Source organism: Orbicella franksi, chromosome 5, assembly GCF_964199315.1.
Source record: "Orbicella franksi chromosome 5, jaOrbFran1.1, whole genome shotgun sequence".
Classification (NCBI taxonomy): domain Eukaryota; kingdom Metazoa; phylum Cnidaria; class Anthozoa; order Scleractinia; family Merulinidae; genus Orbicella; species Orbicella franksi.
In genome coordinates, this window is record NC_138149.1 from 11,777,178 (window position 1) to 11,798,250 (window position 21,073).

Below are 21,073 nucleotides of genomic sequence, written 5' to 3' on the forward strand. Positions count from 1 at the left end.
GCAGTTTAAATTGTCAGCGGCGCGCCGCCCCTTGCGACGGCCTCGGGCTTAGCGAGATTTTGAGATTCTGAGCGTAGGAAATGGACTGAGAGTTGTTCCGAGAGTTTTTTGATTAATATGTATCTGTATTTTATGGTATATGTACACGGCGCAAAAACGCTACATGAACATTTCGTGGCTTGTCGCGATTTGTAAATGCAATACTACATGTGCGCTCTAGTTTGGAACCACTTGAGTTTTGGGTGGCACCTCCCGTTATAATTTTGCTTTAAAAGTATGAGACGTCCCTGCAATCTCCCTTTAAATTGAGAAAGAAAGGGTTCATCTTCACTTAAGAGTGTTCCTTTGGGATGTTCCGCATCAGGGTCAATATGATGATCTAAGATCATGCACTCGGATCATGCTGCATCAAAGGGACTGATGAATTCACCCTGGACAAGCATTAATCGGTTCCTTTGATACCCCATGATGCGAGTGATCCTGTTCCTGACCATCCCCTAAAAAATGAACCCTTGGACTCCTCTTATGCCCACTGATGCGTAACCATTGTATAGAATTTTGGGCTCGCGATATCATCGGACAAAATTTGCTGGCAAATTGGAAAACGTCTCCCAGATTGTCTACACCAGGCCATTTTTCTCATATCGCCAGAGCTGATCCGTTATCCCGGGTTCTGTAGCACTGATGGACTGGGAGTATTTTCACATCCCCTCTGGTGAACATGTTAGTCCATCGCGGGGTTAATAATAATTTATAATTTATAATGCGCAGACTTCCATAAATGGGGTTGCCAACAGCTTATTCGAAGAAACATTGTAGTAGCAGAGACTTGCCCGAGACCACAACACATCCAGAGCGCTACCCGTGTCTACCTCACTCTCACAAACAAAAAGGAGTCAGGGCAAACAATTACAGTCATGAAAACGTACCTTCATAACAGAATGTTTATTAGTTTGTGAGAAAAAATAATTCAAACAATTCCAGTATACCTACTGAAAGACAAAAATTGTCGACAAGACAGCTATATCGTCTTTTTACTCTATTGCGCCGACCAAAATAAATCAAACAAGCTAACCGGCTAACAGAACATCTAACTAAAATTACTAGTCTCATGCCTAAGCTAGAGCGGTTTTCATTTGAGTGTCGAAAAGTAATTGGTTTGCATCAACTAGGGTTAACGATTGGCTTAAAAAACTCGCGCCACTTTTTCATCCAATCAGAAGTAAAACCAAAACCAATCGTGACTCGCTCACACTCGTTTTCCCGCGCTTTGCGTCAGCTACATGCAATTACTTTACGTTTTGATTGGTTCACCGTAATGTATCCGTCCTTTGCGATTGGCTACAGTAATTACTTTGGTTTTGGTTTTACGACACTCAACTGAAAACCGCTCTATTAACAAAACCTATTAGTGATCAAGTTCAAGATCAAATAAATCAGAGGACAACGGTTGATCATCTCAAGTCAACCGTTTTGACTTCAATCTAAATTCTCCCGACTATTGATCAGACTAAATGTATCAAAACAACAGGGAGAATGTGGGGGTTAATCATGAACATGAATTAGTTTCGATAAACATAGAAAATAGCAACCTAATCACACAGAATTGTCGCAAAATCTAATTTTCTCGTTTTTCGTTTATTTTTTAGCCGCGAAAATTTGATGTCACTGAATATTTCGCATATCAGACTAAAGATTCTCCAAATTCGCAAAAAGTGTCGCCAAAAGTCTAAAAGCGCGAAATTTCGTGTAATAAAAGGTAAATCCACGTGAGATTAGTGTTTTACAAACATCTCACACAATCTTCATAGGATAATAGTGGCTAGCTATAATTTTCCTTATTTGACAAACACGTCCTACCAATATTCGTACAAACATAACATGGCTAAGTGTCGGTCTGTGCGAGGTTTTGAGCAACTGAGGTAGCACTAATAGTACATAATCATAAATTTCTAGTGTTACCCATCTCCATTTCTTTTCGCCAGTTTAACGATGCACACAACAAACATCGTTTGAAATTGGATGTCGTTCCTTTTGCGGACTTACCACCATAATCAAATATCATGCAAAGTGCAGAGGACCAAGGAAAATGAATAATGCCTGCGCAGTGTGGACTGCTGGTCGTGTTAAATTTACAGCTATATCTTGGAGTTCAAGTATACAGCTTGTTTTAGGTTTTAGACATTTTCACGTCCATGGTTAATGCTCAAATATAAATCGGAAATTACACCTATACTCTATTGGCAGTTTTATTGCCTAGTCCCCTACCTAAAACACCTCACGCGAACTAACGAGGTGGATAACCCCCAGGGGGAGGTTGTTGCCCGGGTGGAGGTTGCTGCCCCTGAGGGGGGTAGCCTTGAGGCATTCCATATGGACCACCGTAATAATAACCGGGGGGTAGTGGGGGCGCGTATCCCGGATACCCTCCGGGTATTCCGCCAATTCCTCCTGGAGGTGAATAACTGCCATACTGATAAGGCATGTATCCAGGGGGAGGCATCGGTTGGTACTGTTGACCAGGGTACGGTTGGGGAGCTCCAGAGGGAGGAGCCGTCGGGGATGCCCCTGGGGTAACAGCTGGTGGTGCTGAGGTTGGAGGGGCCATCGGTCTTGGCTGCTGCTGTGGCTGAGTAGACGGAGGAGGGGGCCGACCAGGAGGAACTCGAGCACCTAAAATGATGTAGAAAAATGTAATTTAAAAAAGTATCCTGATTGTATTTTATGTAAGCCTTTCAGCACCTCGCGAATGAAACACCAGTGAAACAAAATTGAAAGCAAAAGCTTTGAAATGTAAGCTACTGAGCAGTAGGAGTATTTTAACTACTTGTTAACTACTTTTTACTACTATGTACTGTTATGGTCTAATTCCAAGAGATCTCTGTCCCAAAACGAAGCTTCGTACGAAACCATTCATATAAAAATGTGTTTAACCTGCGCGTTCATTTTCTTCCTAATGAAACTAATTTTCACCCGAACGTTTGACCCACGGGTGGAGCTGGTAATTACGCTATTCGTCTTAGCCTTGTTCACTGTAACCCCTAGTGCTATTGTTCCATTTATCACTTACTAACCTGAAGGTTGATGGTGTGGCGGCGCTTGAGGAGTTGGTTCTGCGGGTTGGTTCGCTATTGTCTTCTGGAGATCTCTGCAATCAATTAAAATATTGGAAAAGGTCAACTCTGTTTAGCAAACCGTGTGGCTAATTTTTAAACCAGCACAAGCACGACTCTTGTTTCCGTAGCATGAAGTGACTGGGAGCATCGCTATTATACACCAGCCTCAAGCATGTAACTGCAGTCGAACCTCCACTAACGGCCACCTCTCCGCAACGGCCACTTTTTTTCGTCCCAGCGGACGGTCCATATATTCACTCTTATTTTAGCCACCTCTCTACAACGGGAACGGTCGCTAAACTACCATTTTCCTCTGTCCCCAAGGTGGTCGTTTATGGAGAGGCTCGACTGTATTAGCGAAACATGTTCAACGTTCTGTTACCTGGACAACTCCTCACGCTCCGTTTTCCGGGCGAAAACGAGATCGCTAACCTTTTGCTGGTAACGCAACAGGATCGGAGTGAAATCATTGTAGAACTGAAAGAAAAAAAATTTACAAACTAAATAAATAAAGAACATTACTTGAAGTTTTTTCCAATGTAAGAAAAGTGCCCTAAAAAAAGGCCTTAAAACCCAAGATGATGAAACAAGCATAAATTAACGCCTAGCCTCAGTCACGTTGTACCTTAGTCCCTTCCTGTAGATTGCCAATGAGCTCCATGTAAATATCATAAGCTGTCGCCAGATCTTTCAGCATGGCTTCACGTTCAGTTGCTGCCTGTCCAGACTGTTTTTCTCTGACAAATTTCTCATTTGCAGTCTGAAATAATAAAAAAAGAGAAAGAAGAAATCAGCACTAAAACAGTCACAGAGGAAAACAGTCACAAGTAAGGACCTTACAAAATGTACTTGTAATACAAGTAGATTGCCATCTACGGGTATATTACGAACTCACAAAGTGACCAGCTCCCAGATGGCTTGATAGCTCAGTTGGTAGAGCACTGCACCGGTATCGCAGAGGTCATGGGTTCGAATCCCGTTCGGGCCTGAATTTTTGTCAAGCTTTAATTTCACAATTACGTAAGTTGTGTGCATGACTGCGATGATCAATCATGTCTTCAAAGAATGTACTTCCTTAATAAGCCAACTTGGGAAAATTCAAACTGATTGAAAACCGTAAATATGTCAAACGTAAGAGTGCACTCCACCTCTCAATCAATAGTGTAACCCGTCCAGTCGCTAGATTAACGCACCGTTCACACTCTCTAATAATCAAATTCCCCACTAATACACTTACGACAACAGAATAGGGAACATAGTCCCTTCAGCTTAAAAATAAAAAGGACAAGCTGTCTACTTGGTCTGCTCTCAGATATATTCCCATTTAAGTGAAGTTTTGATTGTACAGTATGCAGTTTCAAAATCGATCCTCTTCGATGTTCTTGCGTCCTCCGAATTACCTTCAGCCTCTTTCTCAAAGCGTTGTCTAAGCCAACAGAGAGCAATAACTGTTGTAACTGAAGCAAGCCTTTTTGCGGCGTTCTTTCAATAACGATATCTTCGCAAGATACAATTCTACAGACCTGAACCGAAGCAAGAATCTTCTCCTGTCTCGACATGCTTTCAGAGACATTTTCCTTCAGCGTGTCAAACCCTGCGCTCAGGTTAGAGCTGATAATTCCCTCTACATCCGGGATAGTGCCATCGGCGGCAAGGGCACTGAGAAACTTCACGGCTTAAAAAGAATAAGGGGAACACACTTCCTGAATTAGCAAGTGATATATCAATTCTTTTTTGGAAGATGTCTGTCAAACTTCACACATGTGGAGCAGGGAAGCGCGGATGGCGCAGTGGTGAGAGCGTTTGCCTCCCACCAATGTGGCCTGGGTTTGATTCCGGCCCAGTGCCATATGTGGGTTGAGTTTCTTCAATCTTGTTGGTTCTCGCCTTGCTCCGGTTTTCCTACCTGCTCGTCGTCACAATATACGCGGATAGAAAAATAACAAATAGTTCACTTTCAAAAGTAGTGAGAAACTGGACCCTTAGACTTTCTAAAAGTCCTTTCCAATAACTCTTCCCTGGCTTGTTGGTTTTGACGTCACTCGAGGATTACCTTCTCACTTCGCTCGAGGGAGACAAATAAGCGAAGGATTAAGCAAAGGTCAACTTCTGGCAAGTCTACTGGAAGCTATGGGGTCACGCTAGAGTTTAATACCGAAATATTTGTAGGGGGCAACAAAAATGAACAAATTTGGCGAAAAGTAGCACTACTTTTTATCGTCAATTTTTGCTCCTCAATTATTCCCTATAGTGTTCGCGAGGTTACCAAGGCCTGCAGCCTTATCTTATCAAGCCATGCAAGTAATCACGATACCACCTTGGTATGTTGTCCTACTCACCCATATCGTCCTGTTGTACTTTCAAGTCCTGCTCCATGGCATCTCTTTCAGCTTTGATGGTGTCCACCTGTTCCATCAGTTTTCTAAGTTCCTGGACAGCAGGGCTGGACGCTGATGACGACGAAGCAGCTCCCACTTTAGGAATCGCCGCTGTCAACTCTGCCTGTAACACACAGACAACAAGATGTGATACATTTCTAAATGGACATAATTATCACAAGCTAGCCTAGAAACTGCTTGAAATCAGTCTGCAAAGTATTTTCTCAAACTCATTAATAATTCATCAAGTTTAAGCAAAGGAAATCGTGACCGTTACAGTGTCTGAATATCTTAACTTAATCGCACAGATTTTCATAATTTCATTTCTCCGTTTTCCCCTCAGTTTTATTTTCGATTGAGAAGTAATATTTGTCAAACTCATTAATAATTCATCACGTTCAAGCAAAGGAAATCATGACCGTGACGGTGTTTAAATATCTGATCTTAATTAGCACAGATTTTTATGATTTCATTTCTCCGTTTTCTCCTTAGTTTTTGTTTCGATTGAGAAGATATATTAAACACTCAAGACAGTGTTTGACCACATTTCCAAACACCTGGAAGTTTGTCAAAAAATACTCCGCTGCGCGTCGCTTTTTTAACTCTCTTCTCGGTGTTTGTAAATGTAGTCAAACACGGTCTTTCGTTTTTGACACATTACTTCTTGTGTTCAAAATACTTGCACTGCTTTGACTTCTGCGACCTAAAAGTGTTTGGCAACTTCCAAAGAAACCTTTGCAAACAACATAACGTCACGAATGAGGGAACTTAGTCCCCGGAAGAATGTTATTGACTTCAATGCGAATGGATTTCTAGCAGGCTTCGAACTAACAACCGTATACTTGTTCATCTGATATTCAAGCGGAAAACCTCCCTATTGATGACGTAACATTGCCGAGGTCGGTTCAGCATCTTTGATTGGTTGTTACTGGAACATGTCAACCAATCAGAGACTTATCTGTAGAGATACGTCAGCAGCATGTTATTTTTCGACTCAAAGCTCACACGCCTTCCTTTGAAGTGGGGAAGGAAACGATCGTGCGATGACAATCGTCTTTTTTCCCTCTTCTTTCATTTTTTTCTTTTTCTCCACGCTTATCGGGTAAGTTCTTTCATTAACTGTTTCAGCCAATCACTAATGATTTGTTTCTGGCGAGGGCGAGTTCCTGATTGGTCACTTTTTCTTACCTCTCCCTTACTAAGCAGATCCATGTTGCGACGGTGCGCGTTGTATTTCTCACGCACAACAGCATCAGCTCGCACGGCATTTTCCATGATGCCGCGATATTTATCAGCTTCCTGTCTAAGCTGAACAGTGAGTTCAGCGGATGGTTTGGGCGTCCATTTGGCTGTGAATCGCTCTCTCATCTGTGTGTCTTGACGTTCTTCTTCGTCCATCATCCGAGTTGCCTGTCAATAACAAAACTTCTCTCATTAATCGAGGTGCATCCTATCAACTTTTTTCGCACGACAGAGCAGAAAAGAGTTCGCATACGACTCTCTTACGGCAAACAAGACCACGAATACATGTAGCAAACCTTAAGTCATGTCCACCTTTTAAATGACGTTTCGATTCTGTGAGAGATATTGAAAACGTTAAAGGAGACGAAGCCACAGCAGTAATTCCAGGGGTTTCATAAACGTTTTACGCAGGAGGGTAACTGGTTTTCACAGGTGGGCAAAACGTTTTGAGCTGAACTTCTTTATAACGACTTTCCTCCGGAAGCTAAGGTCAAACCAGCTGGCCAAAATTATCCTCACAGCCAGTCAATTTTCCTGGTGTCCGGCCCTTAATGAAACCCCTAAATTCTTCCATTGGGTTTTCTCACCTCGTCAAGTACTTCTCTATTTCTCTGAAGTAATTCTGGTAACTCCTGCATTAATACATCGATAGCATTCAGTCCCCCTTTCTCATTCACTGCCGCAGATTTGTCCAACAGTGACTTGGGAATCGTCTGTCCCGACAAATCTTCAATGGCCGCCGGCAAGTTCAGCGACGCAAGTACACTGGCAAGCAAGAAAACACACCAAGATGAGAACATGGTGCATACATGACAAACCACGAGCAATGGGCCTTAACTGCTGTTCTACAATCTTTCTTTATCTAGAAAATCCAATTTCTTGGATACAAAACACGTACGGCTACCAGCATCACTGTTACTATTTCACTGTTGAAGGGAAAGCTATATTAAATTAAGCAAAATCCTGGCTATAAAGTGAAACCCTAGAGTCTGACCATTCAAATGAAAGCTATTGAGCAGTACTTTCATGTGCTAATGTTCATTATGTTGTACAAGGTGATTTTAGCTTAAAAGTTACTGGATGAAACCCTAGTGTCCGACCATTCAAGTGAAGCTGTTGAGCAGTACTTTCATGTGGTACTGTTACTTACGTTGTACAAGCTGGTTTTAACTTTTACGTCTGTGGTTAAAATCCTAGTGTGTGACTATTTAAATGAAAGCTATTGAGCAGCCCTTTCATATGGTGCTGTTTATTTTGCTGTACAAGGTGGTTCTAACGTTTGAGTCTGTGGATGAAACCGAGTCGTGTGACGATTCAAATGAAAGCTACTGAGCAGTACTGTTTACTAAACTACGCAAGATGGTTGTAAGTTTTACCACGGCGGATTAACTAAAGCCCGAGCACAGGACCCTTAAAATGAAAGACCATGAACACCATTTTCAAGAGCTACTGTTTGCTTTTGTGTAATACCACTTTTTCTACGTTGAACTCACGTGACCGAATTATTGACTAACGTGAATTCGAGTCTAACTCAGAGCGCTTAGATACCTGTTCATCAACTGGGTTCCTTCGCGAAGTCGGCCAACTTCAAAGTTAATTATTTCTACTTTGCGGGATTCGTACGCCTGCAAGGCATTGTGGACCGCCATGGGCACCAACTTAGAAAACAGGTCTACAAAATTAGATGATGCCGGTTTGGATAGCGGCAGAGACTTGGCGAGAGCTGCGCGGCCAATAGGCGCCAGCGAGTCTACATCTGGCATTTTGTCATGATAAATAAATTCATTGTCTTTTTTAAGCTCCGCCGCCTCTCGCTGAATTCTTCCCTGCCACGTCTGCACAAGAAAAGACAATAAAAAACATCAGTTCAAAGAACAAGTTGCATCAGAGTTTAAACTTCTTTTAGGACTGATCATTTGCATTTACATCTGGATTCTAGCAAAGTCACCCGAGATACGTTCGGTGCGTGCCGGCCAGAAACTACACTAATTTCACAGGATGTCTGCAGTGTCTGGAGCGCGATGAATTTCAAAGGATGATACGATTATTTTTATTCCAGTCTTAGAATAACCAGGTGAAAATCAGTAATTTCTGAGAAAAATGCTACTCTTATTGAAACAGGATGTTCAAGGTGGTCTGTCTCTCTAAAAGCACAACGCGGTAGTTACAACAACCAATGAGATGAGGTTAAAAAAGTGTGCGGTTCATCTGTAATAGACCATAATTTTTCGTATTCTCGGTATTAGACTGGAACTAGCTTGCAACCGAGGCTAACGCGGGGAATCTTCAAATAGCAAATAGCATTTATTCCTTTTCAATGATATTTCTCCGCACGGACCTCCACTGCAGTTCAATACCAAGAATACGAATATGGTCTACTGTTGATGCTGTTGTCGTTATTTACTGGACAATTTTGTCAATTTCTTTGATCAGCTATACTTGTAAAAAAAAAGGTCTGTTTTTTAGTTTGCAGCATTCTGGTTTACCTTGCAGTCAATCAGTCCCATGCTTTGTTTTACAGCGTTGGCCATCAGCTGCTCGGCTTGCTGAAAATACATCAAAGAGAAGCTGTGAGATGCTCACAGAAAAGAACAGTAGGAAATAATATGTGAATAGGAAAAGGAAGCATACATATCAAGCAAGCGGCTTGTGATATTATGCAAAATTTGAAATACATGTATGACGAGCCAGTATTTGTACAGAAAACCACTTCAACTCATGCTATTATCATTATCAACAAACCATCAGTAGCGGGATCTAGAAAAATACAGCCATCTCATAATTCATACACCCCGAAATGACATGTTGGTGATTCTTCCAAGAAACAAGATTTGTCTCTCAAGAAGGAAGCCTTGTGAGAAACAAGGCATTTTTTTAACAGAGCTGTATGACAGAGTTTCACAGTTTGTCTTCAGCCTAAAATCTCACCTTAAACCTGGTCACACCCTCGCCATAAGCTCCTTTATCCTTGGCCACACGAGCCTGATGATATTCTGCTATCGCTTTGAAGAAGTCTGATTTGGCTGAAAGAATAGTAATCCACTCCTAGCACGAAATCAGACAAAAAAAAATGAGGCTCTTACATTCCAGTTACAAAAAATCAGTATCACTAGTAGTTGATGTACGGTTATCGCACATAGCTGGCTGATGGCAAAAGTCCTTATCTACTTCACGATCTTGGCCAGGTACTTTGCTGGGATGATGGCAAAATCAGCTGCTTACACCAACAACAAAAACTGCCTACTTCAATACTTTGTGACAACCCTGTAATGTACCATGTGAGCAGGCTCACATTTGGGGAGCACATGCACAAGCAGCAAAGCTGCACGGTGTTTCCACACCAGACTCCTCCCCCCTAGATTGCGTCATTCCCTGAATCGTTCTTTGCTTACAGGTTACTCAATGGTCAGCCTGCTTACAGTCTATTGTACCTGTAATGCCACTGTTCCAGCACTCTTTTCATCAGTCATAGAAGCAACCAGAGTATAAAGTATATAGAACTCCACTACTGACTACTCATTAGCAATTTTGTATCAGTAGTGCTTAATTGTTACCTTCTCCAACACTTGTTTAAGTGATGTCACTTGTGAAGAACTGTATGCACTCTTATAGAAGTCTGCTGCTTGGGCAGCAACCTTGGCAATCACAGCATCCTTCATTTTATCTAGTGTGCAAAAAGCACACAGATAGATAATGTAAGTACCAACAAGCTAAACAATGAAAGTGGCTCTCCAGTGGCACTGCTTATCTCTGGTTTTGGAACTATGACACAACTTGAAGTACTACAACTCGCCCTCCGTTCCTCAGTGGGACACTGTCTAGTCTATAGACAAATTGCATTATTTGCTAACAATTTCCTGGTACACATTTATACTCGAAGTTGAAGAGGCACTATGAGAGTAAGGTGTCTCGTCCAACAATATGAATCAAATATGACCCAAGCTAGGGCTCAAACCCACACCTCTCCATAAGGAAACATTGAACCATTTGAATGCCACACCTACCATAAGTATTACATGTAACAGAACCAGTACCCACACCTTGGTAATTATTCAAATTGCTCTGATTCCTCAGTGAAAGATGTTAAATGAATCATGCATATACCAGAGGTTACACAAGCTCTGTTCCAGAAGCCATTCAGTATATTCATTGGACAACAAACCATATTACTACTTCTACTTTCCTTATCCTTTTAGCATAGTTTTTCAATTTACATATAAGTACCTTGTTCTGTTTTATTCCAGATGCTTTCTTGCCCTTGAGCCAACATTATAGCTGACAGTGCTGTCAGCATCTCCACAGATAAGTCAGGTGTTGGTACCTGATGCAACAGGGGAAATACTTTATCCTTTAGAAGCTGGAAAGCACCACTGGCAGACTGCAGAGTAACACAATATGAAATTATTAACTAAAATGGCAAGAAATACTCGTCATACCGTCATCTTCATGTAAAATAAATGTAAAATCCTCTATTTCAGCTTCCTTCTAATATGAATGCAAAGCAGGATATACAGAAAAGGATAATAATAACAGTAATAATAATAATAATAATAATAATGATAATGATAATGATAATACTTCATATATACGGGAAGGAACCATCATTTTTAGTTCTTATGTACAGTTGATGTGATGTCTTCCAAGATTTTATCAACTTAATAAATGTAGATGTAGATGTAGATGTAGATGTAGATCAGTGTTAAAGAACACTGGTCTTAACAGGATGTCCAGCATCAATAAATATTCATATGTCGGAAAAAGGTTAGAACTTTAAAATAATAGGATAACTTCAAGTGTTCACCTGAAACATTTTTGCCGCAGTTTTCAACCCATCATCTGTCTGAAAATTTTGAGCTGCAGCTATCTGTCCTTGTAAAACTCCGATGTTAAACAATAAACACAGTCTTTCATACTGGACACTAGATATTGCTGTTCAGGAGAATTGAAAGAAAAAATATTGAAAACATTAAGGTCAAGAAAAGCACAAAACACTGGTTACATTAGATAACCCTGCAAATTAATGAACACACTTGGGGATTAATGAATTTTGTAAACATACATAATTTTACACTATTCTGTTACTAGCCAATCAGGACATAGTTTGAATCGTTACTAGGCATTATTCAATGTGTAGTGCCAAAAAATTCCATACCCCCCATGGAAGGGATTTTTATAACACCCCTCACCCCTCTGGAAATTCCAATTAAGCTTCAGACATTTCTTTAGTTTTTTGGTCTTACAGAACCCTCTCCCCCAATAAATTCCAATCCTTTCTGTGGGGGGAGTATGGATATTTTCTGGAACTGCACAATGTAGTGTGACCCCAGGATGAAAGATACACTGGGGAAGTCACTTACAGCTCTTCCTATAACCAAACAAAGATCCTTTGTCAAATGCGTCATACCAAGTGAATGAGATTCTGATCTGTAACAAAATGTAAATATGACAAAAATTTAAACACAACCTTGTGATAGCCAAGTGCTTGATACAATCATAGACGTTTGTCAAAGAAACAAGACACAACGAGTTCATGACAGCAACAAAGTCCAATTTCTACCAACTTTGAGATTCAGTGAATTAATCTTACCTGTGATTCTGATATAGGTAATTTACCCTCCATTGCCTCGAGCTGATCATAATACCTGCCACAGAAAGTGCAATGTTAAAATTAATACTAGTTATTGAAATTAATAATAATTATTAATTTAAACAACAATTTTAACAATATGTGAAAAAACCTGTTATAACCAACAGCCAGTCACAAGGATATATATGCACAGCACTTTGTTTCTGATATCACCGAAGACTCTTGACATCAGGGGTTTTATTACTGTCTTCAGCTGGAGGACAACTGGTTTTCACAGACAGGCAAAATTTTTTGACCTGAACTTTTTTGTAAGAAAAAGTTTCTTCTGAATGGGTAAACCAAGTGACGTGGGCAAAAGCGTCTTCACAGCCAGCCTATTTACCCAGTGCTCGACCCTTGATGAAACCCTGCCTGACATTAAGTAATTGATATGTACTCCATATCAGACCATAGAGGATGAGAATAATAGATTATTAATGCGAAAAAAAAATGTACCCAGACCAGGCAAGTTTCCTTAAGCCCAGTTAAGAGCATGAGAGTACAAAGTGTTCCCAATTTCATGGTAGGAAAACAAATCTGACAGCATTGATTGGGTGTGGCATTGGTTACTGGATCTGGTGCTGAAGGACTGAAAAATTTCATATACCCTCCAGTCATACTGTAGTAGCTTGCAGCTATCTCAAAGCCTGACTGGGGTCATCATACTGCATTCTTGGCAAGGTATCTTACTTTTGCAATGCACATGTACATGAATATGCACTGGCTAATTGCTAGCCAGGATAACCTGACAAATTAATATCATGTGTTGATGGCAATCTGCCTTCTGATCTAAACAGATACTACAACATGCAAAGACAAAATTACCACTTTACCTCTGATTTAACCCTTTCAATTAAGTACACAATATTAACTCTGCGTATTAAATACATGCACCTACTGTATATAACTTAGCTTACTTTAGCCAGTTAAGTTATAACTGAATTCTCTTCACTTATTACCATACATTTTAACACAGTTCAGAGAATTTAATTTGTGCTGCATCGTAAAAGTGATGCTCTGTAATTTCCAATACACAATATAAGTTTTTACCCTGAGCTTGATATAAGCAACTTGAATCGGGTAATTTACAGCCGTGACATCATATTTGTGACATTTATTAGTGACGCTATTCATGTTAAGAAATAGACTTCTACATTTGAACAATAAATAAAGATTAATTCTAATACACACGCAGCCCTTCTATATTCGTTTCAATCATATATTTTTTTTAAGCAAAAATGCCAAATTGTAAGGAATCAGTTTATAAACCTCTTCCTATATATTAGACTTAAATATTTTTTAAAAATCGTCGACATATGAAAACCATAATTAACATTGCGATATTAAACGGCAGCACCTTTCATATTACCGATTACAGCCTCAAACGAAACGAGTTATTACGGAAACAATGGTCTGTAGCTGGATCGTATCCATTATAACATCAGGTACATCTGGATACAGGTATTTTTATCATGACCTCATTCATAACCTAATTTGAGGTTCTAAGTGCCAACCAAATGAAACAAATTTACAAGTTTACAGTTGTCAAGCTTGAGATTGTAGAATTTGATATTTCTTACAGGACAGAAACGTACTGTGTTGGAATTAAAATAATTATCGTTCTCACCTTAACATAGGCTCTAATGCAGATTCATGTTTGTCTAAGGTCTGCATCACAGCAGTATTTCTTAACTTCGCCAGTTCAGAAATGGCGTCTTCATTTTCTGACACAGCTTCAGCGGAAAAAGTGTTCTTGATAAACTTCTCCAGCGGCTTTTTAAAATCAACACCATCGGACCGTTTCAAAGGAAGATTTATCCAACCTGCCATATTGTTTTAGCACAGCCTGTTTACCTTCACATGTAACTTTTTCCTCTCGATTCTTACTTCCAACCGATGCTCGAGCGAGAAGAGCTGGAAGCTATTTTTGGAAGTTTACAAGTTGTTGTGTACCAGTCTCCACGGCCACCGGTCTGCGGGCTCGCAGAACAAAACTAGCCGGAGGGGTATGGTGTGGGGTGGTATTTTTAAGGCGACTGTCATGGTTATAATCTTTTAAGGTTTTTCTGGAAGTTGGATTGTTCGAAAAGTGAGAGAGGGGGAGAAGGCAAAGTTTCCCTGGAGAGGTCCCTCCTGACCCAGACTGGGTTGCTGATGAGATTTGGCGCGCCAGTACATAGTCCTTTCCATTTCTTTCGTTGGTGCACAGGGCCACACGATCTTGTTGAGTAGGAAGAGAGTTATAAAGGAATGAAAAGAACATACAATTTACCTTTGTCTACTGTTGTCATTTCTTACGCGACAATCGCTACATACAAGTCCTATTACTTTTTCCACTCCTACGCGAACTGCAAATCCGCAAGAGGGATTTATAGCCTGTGAGCAGGCCAGCTAGGCTCATCTTTGAGTCACATGCGCGAGTCCGAGAGCGAACCGATCTGGCTGAAGGAGCCTGGTGAAGGGTCGCCAAGAAAGTGAGCCTCACTTTAGTCACGGCTTCGCCACTCGTATGTGTATTTCCCAAATGTGAGCTCACGAGAGGGGACTTAACTGCTCCCTAGTTTACGTTTTTGAATATTTAAAACTCCCAAAAAATGTCCCCCTCAGATAACGGTCTGAATTGTTACAGTCGAGCTAATTCCATTTCGGGTAATTATTCAAGCTGCTGCCTTTGGAAAAGAAAGGACGCAAAGTCAGCATTTCTGGCTAACTGCTGCAAAAAGAGTTAAACCAAGGAGTGGCGTAAGTATTAAGAATAACAGAACTCAATCCAGATGGAATTTTTCAGTCCTAAATTTATTGCATCTTTAGACTAGCAATGCCCCCTTTTAAATAAAAGAACGCAACCTTTCCCTTTTCAAACAGTTGGTGTCCTGGCATCAAGTTGCTAAGTAGAAGTAGCCGAACTTTTCTCTTGTCCTTCCGCTGTTTCGATTTTGAAGTCCCGGATCATATGGAGCAATTCTGAGTTGACGAAAGTTGAGGGATGAATTGGTTGAAATTTCTTCAACTGACCTTAACTGTCAACTGTCAAACGAGCTGAAATCTTAAACTGGAATTGACACCAGTTGTCTGTTTTTCCACTCAGCTAAAACTCTTCTAGCCCGTCATGATTATTTGGACAGGCTCAAATTCTACGAGAAAACTATAGAATCGATCAAAATACACGATAGCTGGAAGTTAAACGGGATCTTCAAGTTACAGTTCCTTCTAGTCTTTAGATCCGACTTTCACGTTTAGCAATTTTTTAGTCATTTACGAGCTTCCACCGCTTTTGTCTCAAAGCTCCCTCAAAGCTAGTCCCGGTCCAAAACGTTTCTCGTGAAACTTAGTTTTACTCACATGTTTACTCCATACGAATAAAACGGACTGTTATTTGTTCTCTTGACTCAAGTTACTGTGTCTACTTGTACATAGCTAACAGTCATATCTGACGGATTAACTTTGTCTATGCCGAGATACAGTCACAGTCACTCTCGCACGAGAAATCCGCTTCACTGCAGCTTGTAAAACTTGTTACACTACACATTTCCCACGAGCCATCGTCACTGTCTGTCTCGCTCCACTGTCCACTGTCCGACACTTCTACCGAGTGTCCCTCGACACCCACGTCGCACCACTCAGTGTCATCACGTGATAGGATGATCACGTTACCATCGGGATCACGTGCCAACCACGTGTTATCGCCGTTTGGAGTCAACGTAAGTCGAAGTTTCCGCTCCACGGAAAGGATATCGCTGACGTGAAACTTTAGAACGCTGAGCTTAGAAGGGCGAGGTCGTAAACATGGCGAGTATTTCAAAGATAGTTTTATTTCTAGACCGGGCTGAGAATAGAGATCAAAAGTGCAGAATCCCGGTTTATTTGCGCTTGTCTCAGCCCCTATTAACACGCTGTAGAATTGTTTCATTTTGTCGAAATTCTTTACGAAAATGCTAAATCTGAGCTGCTCGTTGCCGTAATGAACCGAGCAGACAGTCCACAGTGGGAGGTCTGGAGACGACTCGTAATAATCTTGGCGAGCCACAGGGCGCATGTCCGTGCGGCTAGCCAGCTCGATCTTGTGGTGAAAGTCCCAAGGGGGTGACTCTAAGTAGCGCTTTGCAAATCTTGCGTTCAGCTGATACTTTGAGTCTTCGTGTAAGAACAACACGATGCTAAGCGACTGTGTGCTCAAGTGGTCCTTGTTGTAAGTTTCTTGAACATTCTGCTCCGGGTCATCTAGTTCATGACAGAAATTAAAGGGGCTCTTATCTTGTTGATGAATTTGAAGCAACTGGAAGGCAGGATCGATCCATTGTAGAAAGGGACTATAGAGTGACTTCAATCGCGACACCTCCTCGCGAGGGAGCTTAATTTGCAGGGTGCACGAATAAGGGTCCTTGTCACGTATGTCTACATGCGGCTGACTGATGACTTGTTCCTGAGTTGATTCCAGTTCTAGTTTTTCGGCTTCATCTTCATCGTACCAAGGCATGTTTGAAGCTTATTTAGTTCCAACTAAGAAGAAATAAAATAAAGTAAAATTAAATGCTAGACAACTGCAACAGGGCAATCACCCTGCAAGCAGAGCCTTTTCTTACGGTACATATGCTTTGTACCGACTCCTCTCCGCTCAAAAGAGAAATAAAAGAGGCTCTGCTCGTAGGGTGCAGAGTAACGTTTAACACAAAGATGTTGATGGTGCAAATTCGATGAGACGTCAAAATAGCAGCTAGCTGACGAATTTCTTTATTCTCGCCACCTATGTGCTTGTCAATGCATAAGTGGCGTTAGGAGAAATAAGAATTTATTCATTTCTGTAAGTTAATGATTCAGAGAAAGTAACAGTGGAATGTGTGCAGTCAATCACGCGGCAAAATATTGTTCACCGTGGCTTGTTTACAGGAAACTCTTAGAAACCAAAAATAGAACACTTTTTTTTTGTTGCAGCCTTTCTTATTAATTAATCTCGAGGCATTTAAAATTCAGGCCAATATTCAACAAATATTTTCGTAGTTTATTAGATATGTTTTCAAATTTTTTTTAGCTTCGAGTTGGTTTCAGTAATCTAGGCTTTTTCTTGCGTTAAATAAAAAAGCAAAAAGCTCCAGAGATCGCGTAGTAACCGACCCGTTTTCCGTACATCCTACGCGCTGGGCGGAAATATTTTCACGATTTTTCCGACGCTTAGCTTTATCAGTACTTGAATCATAAAAAAATCGAACTGAGAAGGCTTTCTTCGGTCCAACAAAGCCGCTGTAACCGGTTCCTTTTGTTTTATTCAAAGCCCAATTGTCTGGTTGACGTAAAATAAAGTAAACATTGACGACAATGTTTGACATTTCCCAACGCTGTATGGTAAAATGCATAGTTTCCACAAAGAATCACGGAAATCACTCATAGAAATAATCAACTTCATTTGACTGACAAGGTTTAGCAATCATTATCTTTTTGGAGCAAGCAGAGATAAATAATCTATTGATATGATTATCGATAAAAATAACTCTTGAAGGAATTAGGCGGACGAATGTTGAACTGCGAGGAATAACTTGTCGCACAAACAATGAAGCTTCATAGAGAATCTACCAGAATTACAGTGGAGATGTAATAACTCATTTGCCAAAACCTGAAAGATATATGCGTGAGGAAGAAGAACTAAACCTGGTCAACAGAAGAGACTAAAACGTACAGAGATAGTTGTGCTCGATCTTTTCTGACAATCACTTATGCCGGTTGTAGTTTGAATGTTTGAAACAAAATTAAAGATAGCTGATAAAATACTAAGCCCACGTCGATAAAAAATGTTAACGAAACTGAAATCAGCATTAATTTTTCATAAGCGTAGCCAGTGAGATTATTTCACAAGGCAAATCAATAAACACGTGTTGGGTAATTTCAAACCTAGAAACAATTTGAACTCTGCCTGCAACTGAGCAAGAATACAAATGTACCTGTGTGTAAACCCACTGACATTGGCTGCTACAAGTAACATAAAATACTTACGAAATTATTTACTACTGTCTAGGCGTACCAACGAGATGAAAATGAAGATCTTTCTTAGGACTCCTTGAGCATGCATTAAAAAAAAAAAACCAGAAAACTTGAGAAACTTTTTGCAACTTCTGCCGGTCGGTGTTACTAAGTAAGCACTAACATTATTAAACAATGCCCCTAATTATAAGACAAAAAAAATAAGCAAATAAAACTCTCTATATCGTGTATTCCTCTTACCAATATTCACAAAGTTAATTCTGCTTGCACCTCCATTCCTAGTACATACAGTCGGAATATTTTAAGCGACTCGATTACATTTGGTTCAGCTTTATAGGCCAGACGTCACAACATTTCAAGCGTGTGTGCACGATTCGCAAACATTTTGCGGGGGAATCAACAGAAGCTACACAAAACAGGTTTGTTCATCTTCAAATAAAAACAGGAAATTTCAAAACTTCAAAGTATTTTTATCATCACTTGACCGCAAAGCGGAATATTTGCTTCACAATTCAAGGGTTGTTTTCATCTTATTTTCACGAAAGAGTTTATTTGCTATATAGATATGATTTCCGAACGGGAGAGTCGGAAACCGGAAACGTCGTCGACTTTGTCTGACTGATACTCGGTGAATGTTCGGCGAATGTTCGGCGAACGGTGTTCTTTAACAAAGTTTCTCTCCTGAAGTTGAACGATCTGTGGCATTGTCATGTAATTAGTGAAGGTTTTGAAAAAAAGTGTGTACTTGTGGCTCAGGAATCTCTGACAATGTATTGGATTATCAAGTTCCGGTTCGTTGAGTCGTGTCTGGAAAAACGGAGATGATGTCACAAGTTCAGCAGAATTTGCATTCATCGAGCTGTCTAACTGACACTGAAACGTGACCATGAACGATCGTGGGTAATTAAAAAATGTTAGCAGGATAGATCCGAAATAATGGGAAATTACAGATCTAATTCGATTGAGATCGGCAATCTTGTAACTCGTCTTTTGGATAAATACATAACTCAGTGGCTTTTTGAAGAAGCAGAAAGTAAACAGCTGTCACTGCGTCAGTAAAGAAACTTTTATTTTCGTGAGAGGTTGTTTGTTTGCTGGCGCTGGGGTTATTTTTTCTTCTCTGCAGAGATCATGTAACCTTACTTACTCCTGACAACTTTTGAGTACGAGATAGGATGACTTTCCATGCCTCCTTATATGAAGGAGTTTCATTTAAACTTTTTAACGTTTGAAGTGCTAAAGTGCACTGATGGAAAGGAACGTTGCTGACAGATCCGGAGAGGTGCCATTTGGAGCCCACTGGATTTTCGCTTTCTTAAGGGGAGCTTTATGTAAACTTTATCAAAACGTTTCTGTACTATGTGAAACACTGAAGCTAATAAAACAAGCTAGGGCAGTATACCGCTCATGTTAGTTCTCCTAAACTGGTTTTCATACATTTCTTTTATTGTCTGTTTTGAGATTTTAATGGTGCATCAAGATTCTAATGGTTATAGTGAACAGCGCGTTGAAAAAGACGAACGATATACTAGTCCGGTTGATAGAGGGAAACAGCACAAACACGTGGATTCAGCTCTCTCCTTAGCTTCCTTCCCGCTGAAACACTGTGAACCTCAATCAAGTAACGCCAAACTATTTGTGACCGAACGATTTTACGCTATTGTGCGACAACCTTTGCCGAAATAGCTATATAGTACTTTACAAAATAGCCCAAAGAAAATGCGCGCACTGATTGGTTAATTACAAATCGTGTTTCTATTAAACATGGAGATTTCTATCGCGTGATAGTTGACGAGGGCGCAGCCGGCCCGAGTCAACTATCACGCGTAGAAATCGAGAGCGAATTATCTCATTGCTTTAGTGTAAATCTACTAGCCGTTTAAAACTTCATCTAAATCCTCCCTCACTACCGGTACAGAAAAGAGAATAGATAGTGAGTAGCGTAGACAATCAAAGAACGGCCAGTAGGTTTATACTAAAACTTACTAAAACTTGATAAAAACACAGAACTAGCACGAGCTGTTGACGTAAATGATGGCGAGAACAAAGAGAATTTACATTTTCATAGTAAAAGTAATCGAGTTGTTTTCTTTTATTCGTCGTGGAATTTTCCAAAAGAAATAGAAAACATGTTCTCCGTGTTTCTATTTAGTTATAGGAACATACACTCGTGGAAGTTTGGGAGACCTCGAAAAAATTCGCCTGCCGGTTCGTGTTCCCACAGCATTTCTTGTTCTCACAAACCTCCACTCGTGTTTCTATAACTCGACAGAAACACGGAGCATGTTTAAATAACGCCCAAATTTGCCTTATGCCTTAATGTCGTAGAAATGAGAAATGAAGTAACTACCTTAACAGTGCTGCACTGTGTGGCTTGCATCGCCGAGACATCTAAACAGCCTGAACAAGTTGATAACGAACGTTAAAGCTACTGGTCTAATCTGAATTGAAGAACTAAATCTATCGCATTGCAGCTTTATTTAAAATGTTTAGAAAATAAACAGATTTGGGCGGAAAAGGTTAATGCAGAACAAACAGTCATACATATCTAGAGATGCCGATAGGTTTGAAAAACATGTTTGTTTTGTAATCGAGGATGTCTTTGTTAGATAGCGCATCTAAAGGTATTTTACAGCTTTACAATGGATAATTGTGCTAGTTTTCTCAATATAAACAGGTCGTTATCACTAAAATCGAGTTGCAACAGGATTTTAGCAAAACAGACTTCCACAGTTTTG

General features: G+C 40.3%; 2 protein-coding genes across 2 annotated transcripts; both read right to left on the minus strand.

The window, feature by feature from the left end:
• Nucleotides 1–926: 926 nt before the first annotated feature.
• On the minus strand, nucleotides 927–14,750 carry LOC145487149 (programmed cell death 6-interacting protein-like). The gene is made up of 17 exons (XM_081465871.1): nucleotides 13,990–14,750; nucleotides 12,324–12,378; nucleotides 12,094–12,160; nucleotides 11,538–11,665; nucleotides 10,961–11,114; nucleotides 10,291–10,400; nucleotides 9,665–9,781; nucleotides 9,223–9,282; nucleotides 8,285–8,571; nucleotides 7,324–7,501; nucleotides 6,683–6,904; nucleotides 5,456–5,618; nucleotides 4,640–4,791; nucleotides 3,742–3,876; nucleotides 3,499–3,593; nucleotides 3,075–3,148; nucleotides 927–2,673 (listed from the first exon to the last, which is right to left on the minus strand). The coding sequence occupies exons 1-17, from the start codon at nucleotides 14,190–14,192 to the stop codon at nucleotides 2,288–2,290; spliced, it is 2,586 nt and encodes an 861-aa protein (XP_081321997.1). The 5' UTR covers nucleotides 14,193–14,750; the 3' UTR covers nucleotides 927–2,287.
• A 599-nt stretch (nucleotides 14,751–15,349) lies between these two features.
• LOC145487447 (protein FAM124A-like) lies at nucleotides 15,350–17,117 on the minus strand. The gene has a single exon (XM_081466223.1). It carries the CDS (start codon nucleotides 16,837–16,839, stop codon nucleotides 15,811–15,813), a length of 1,029 nt encoding a protein of 342 aa, XP_081322349.1. The 5' UTR covers nucleotides 16,840–17,117; the 3' UTR covers nucleotides 15,350–15,810.
• Nucleotides 17,118–21,073: the final 3,956 nt, after the last annotated feature.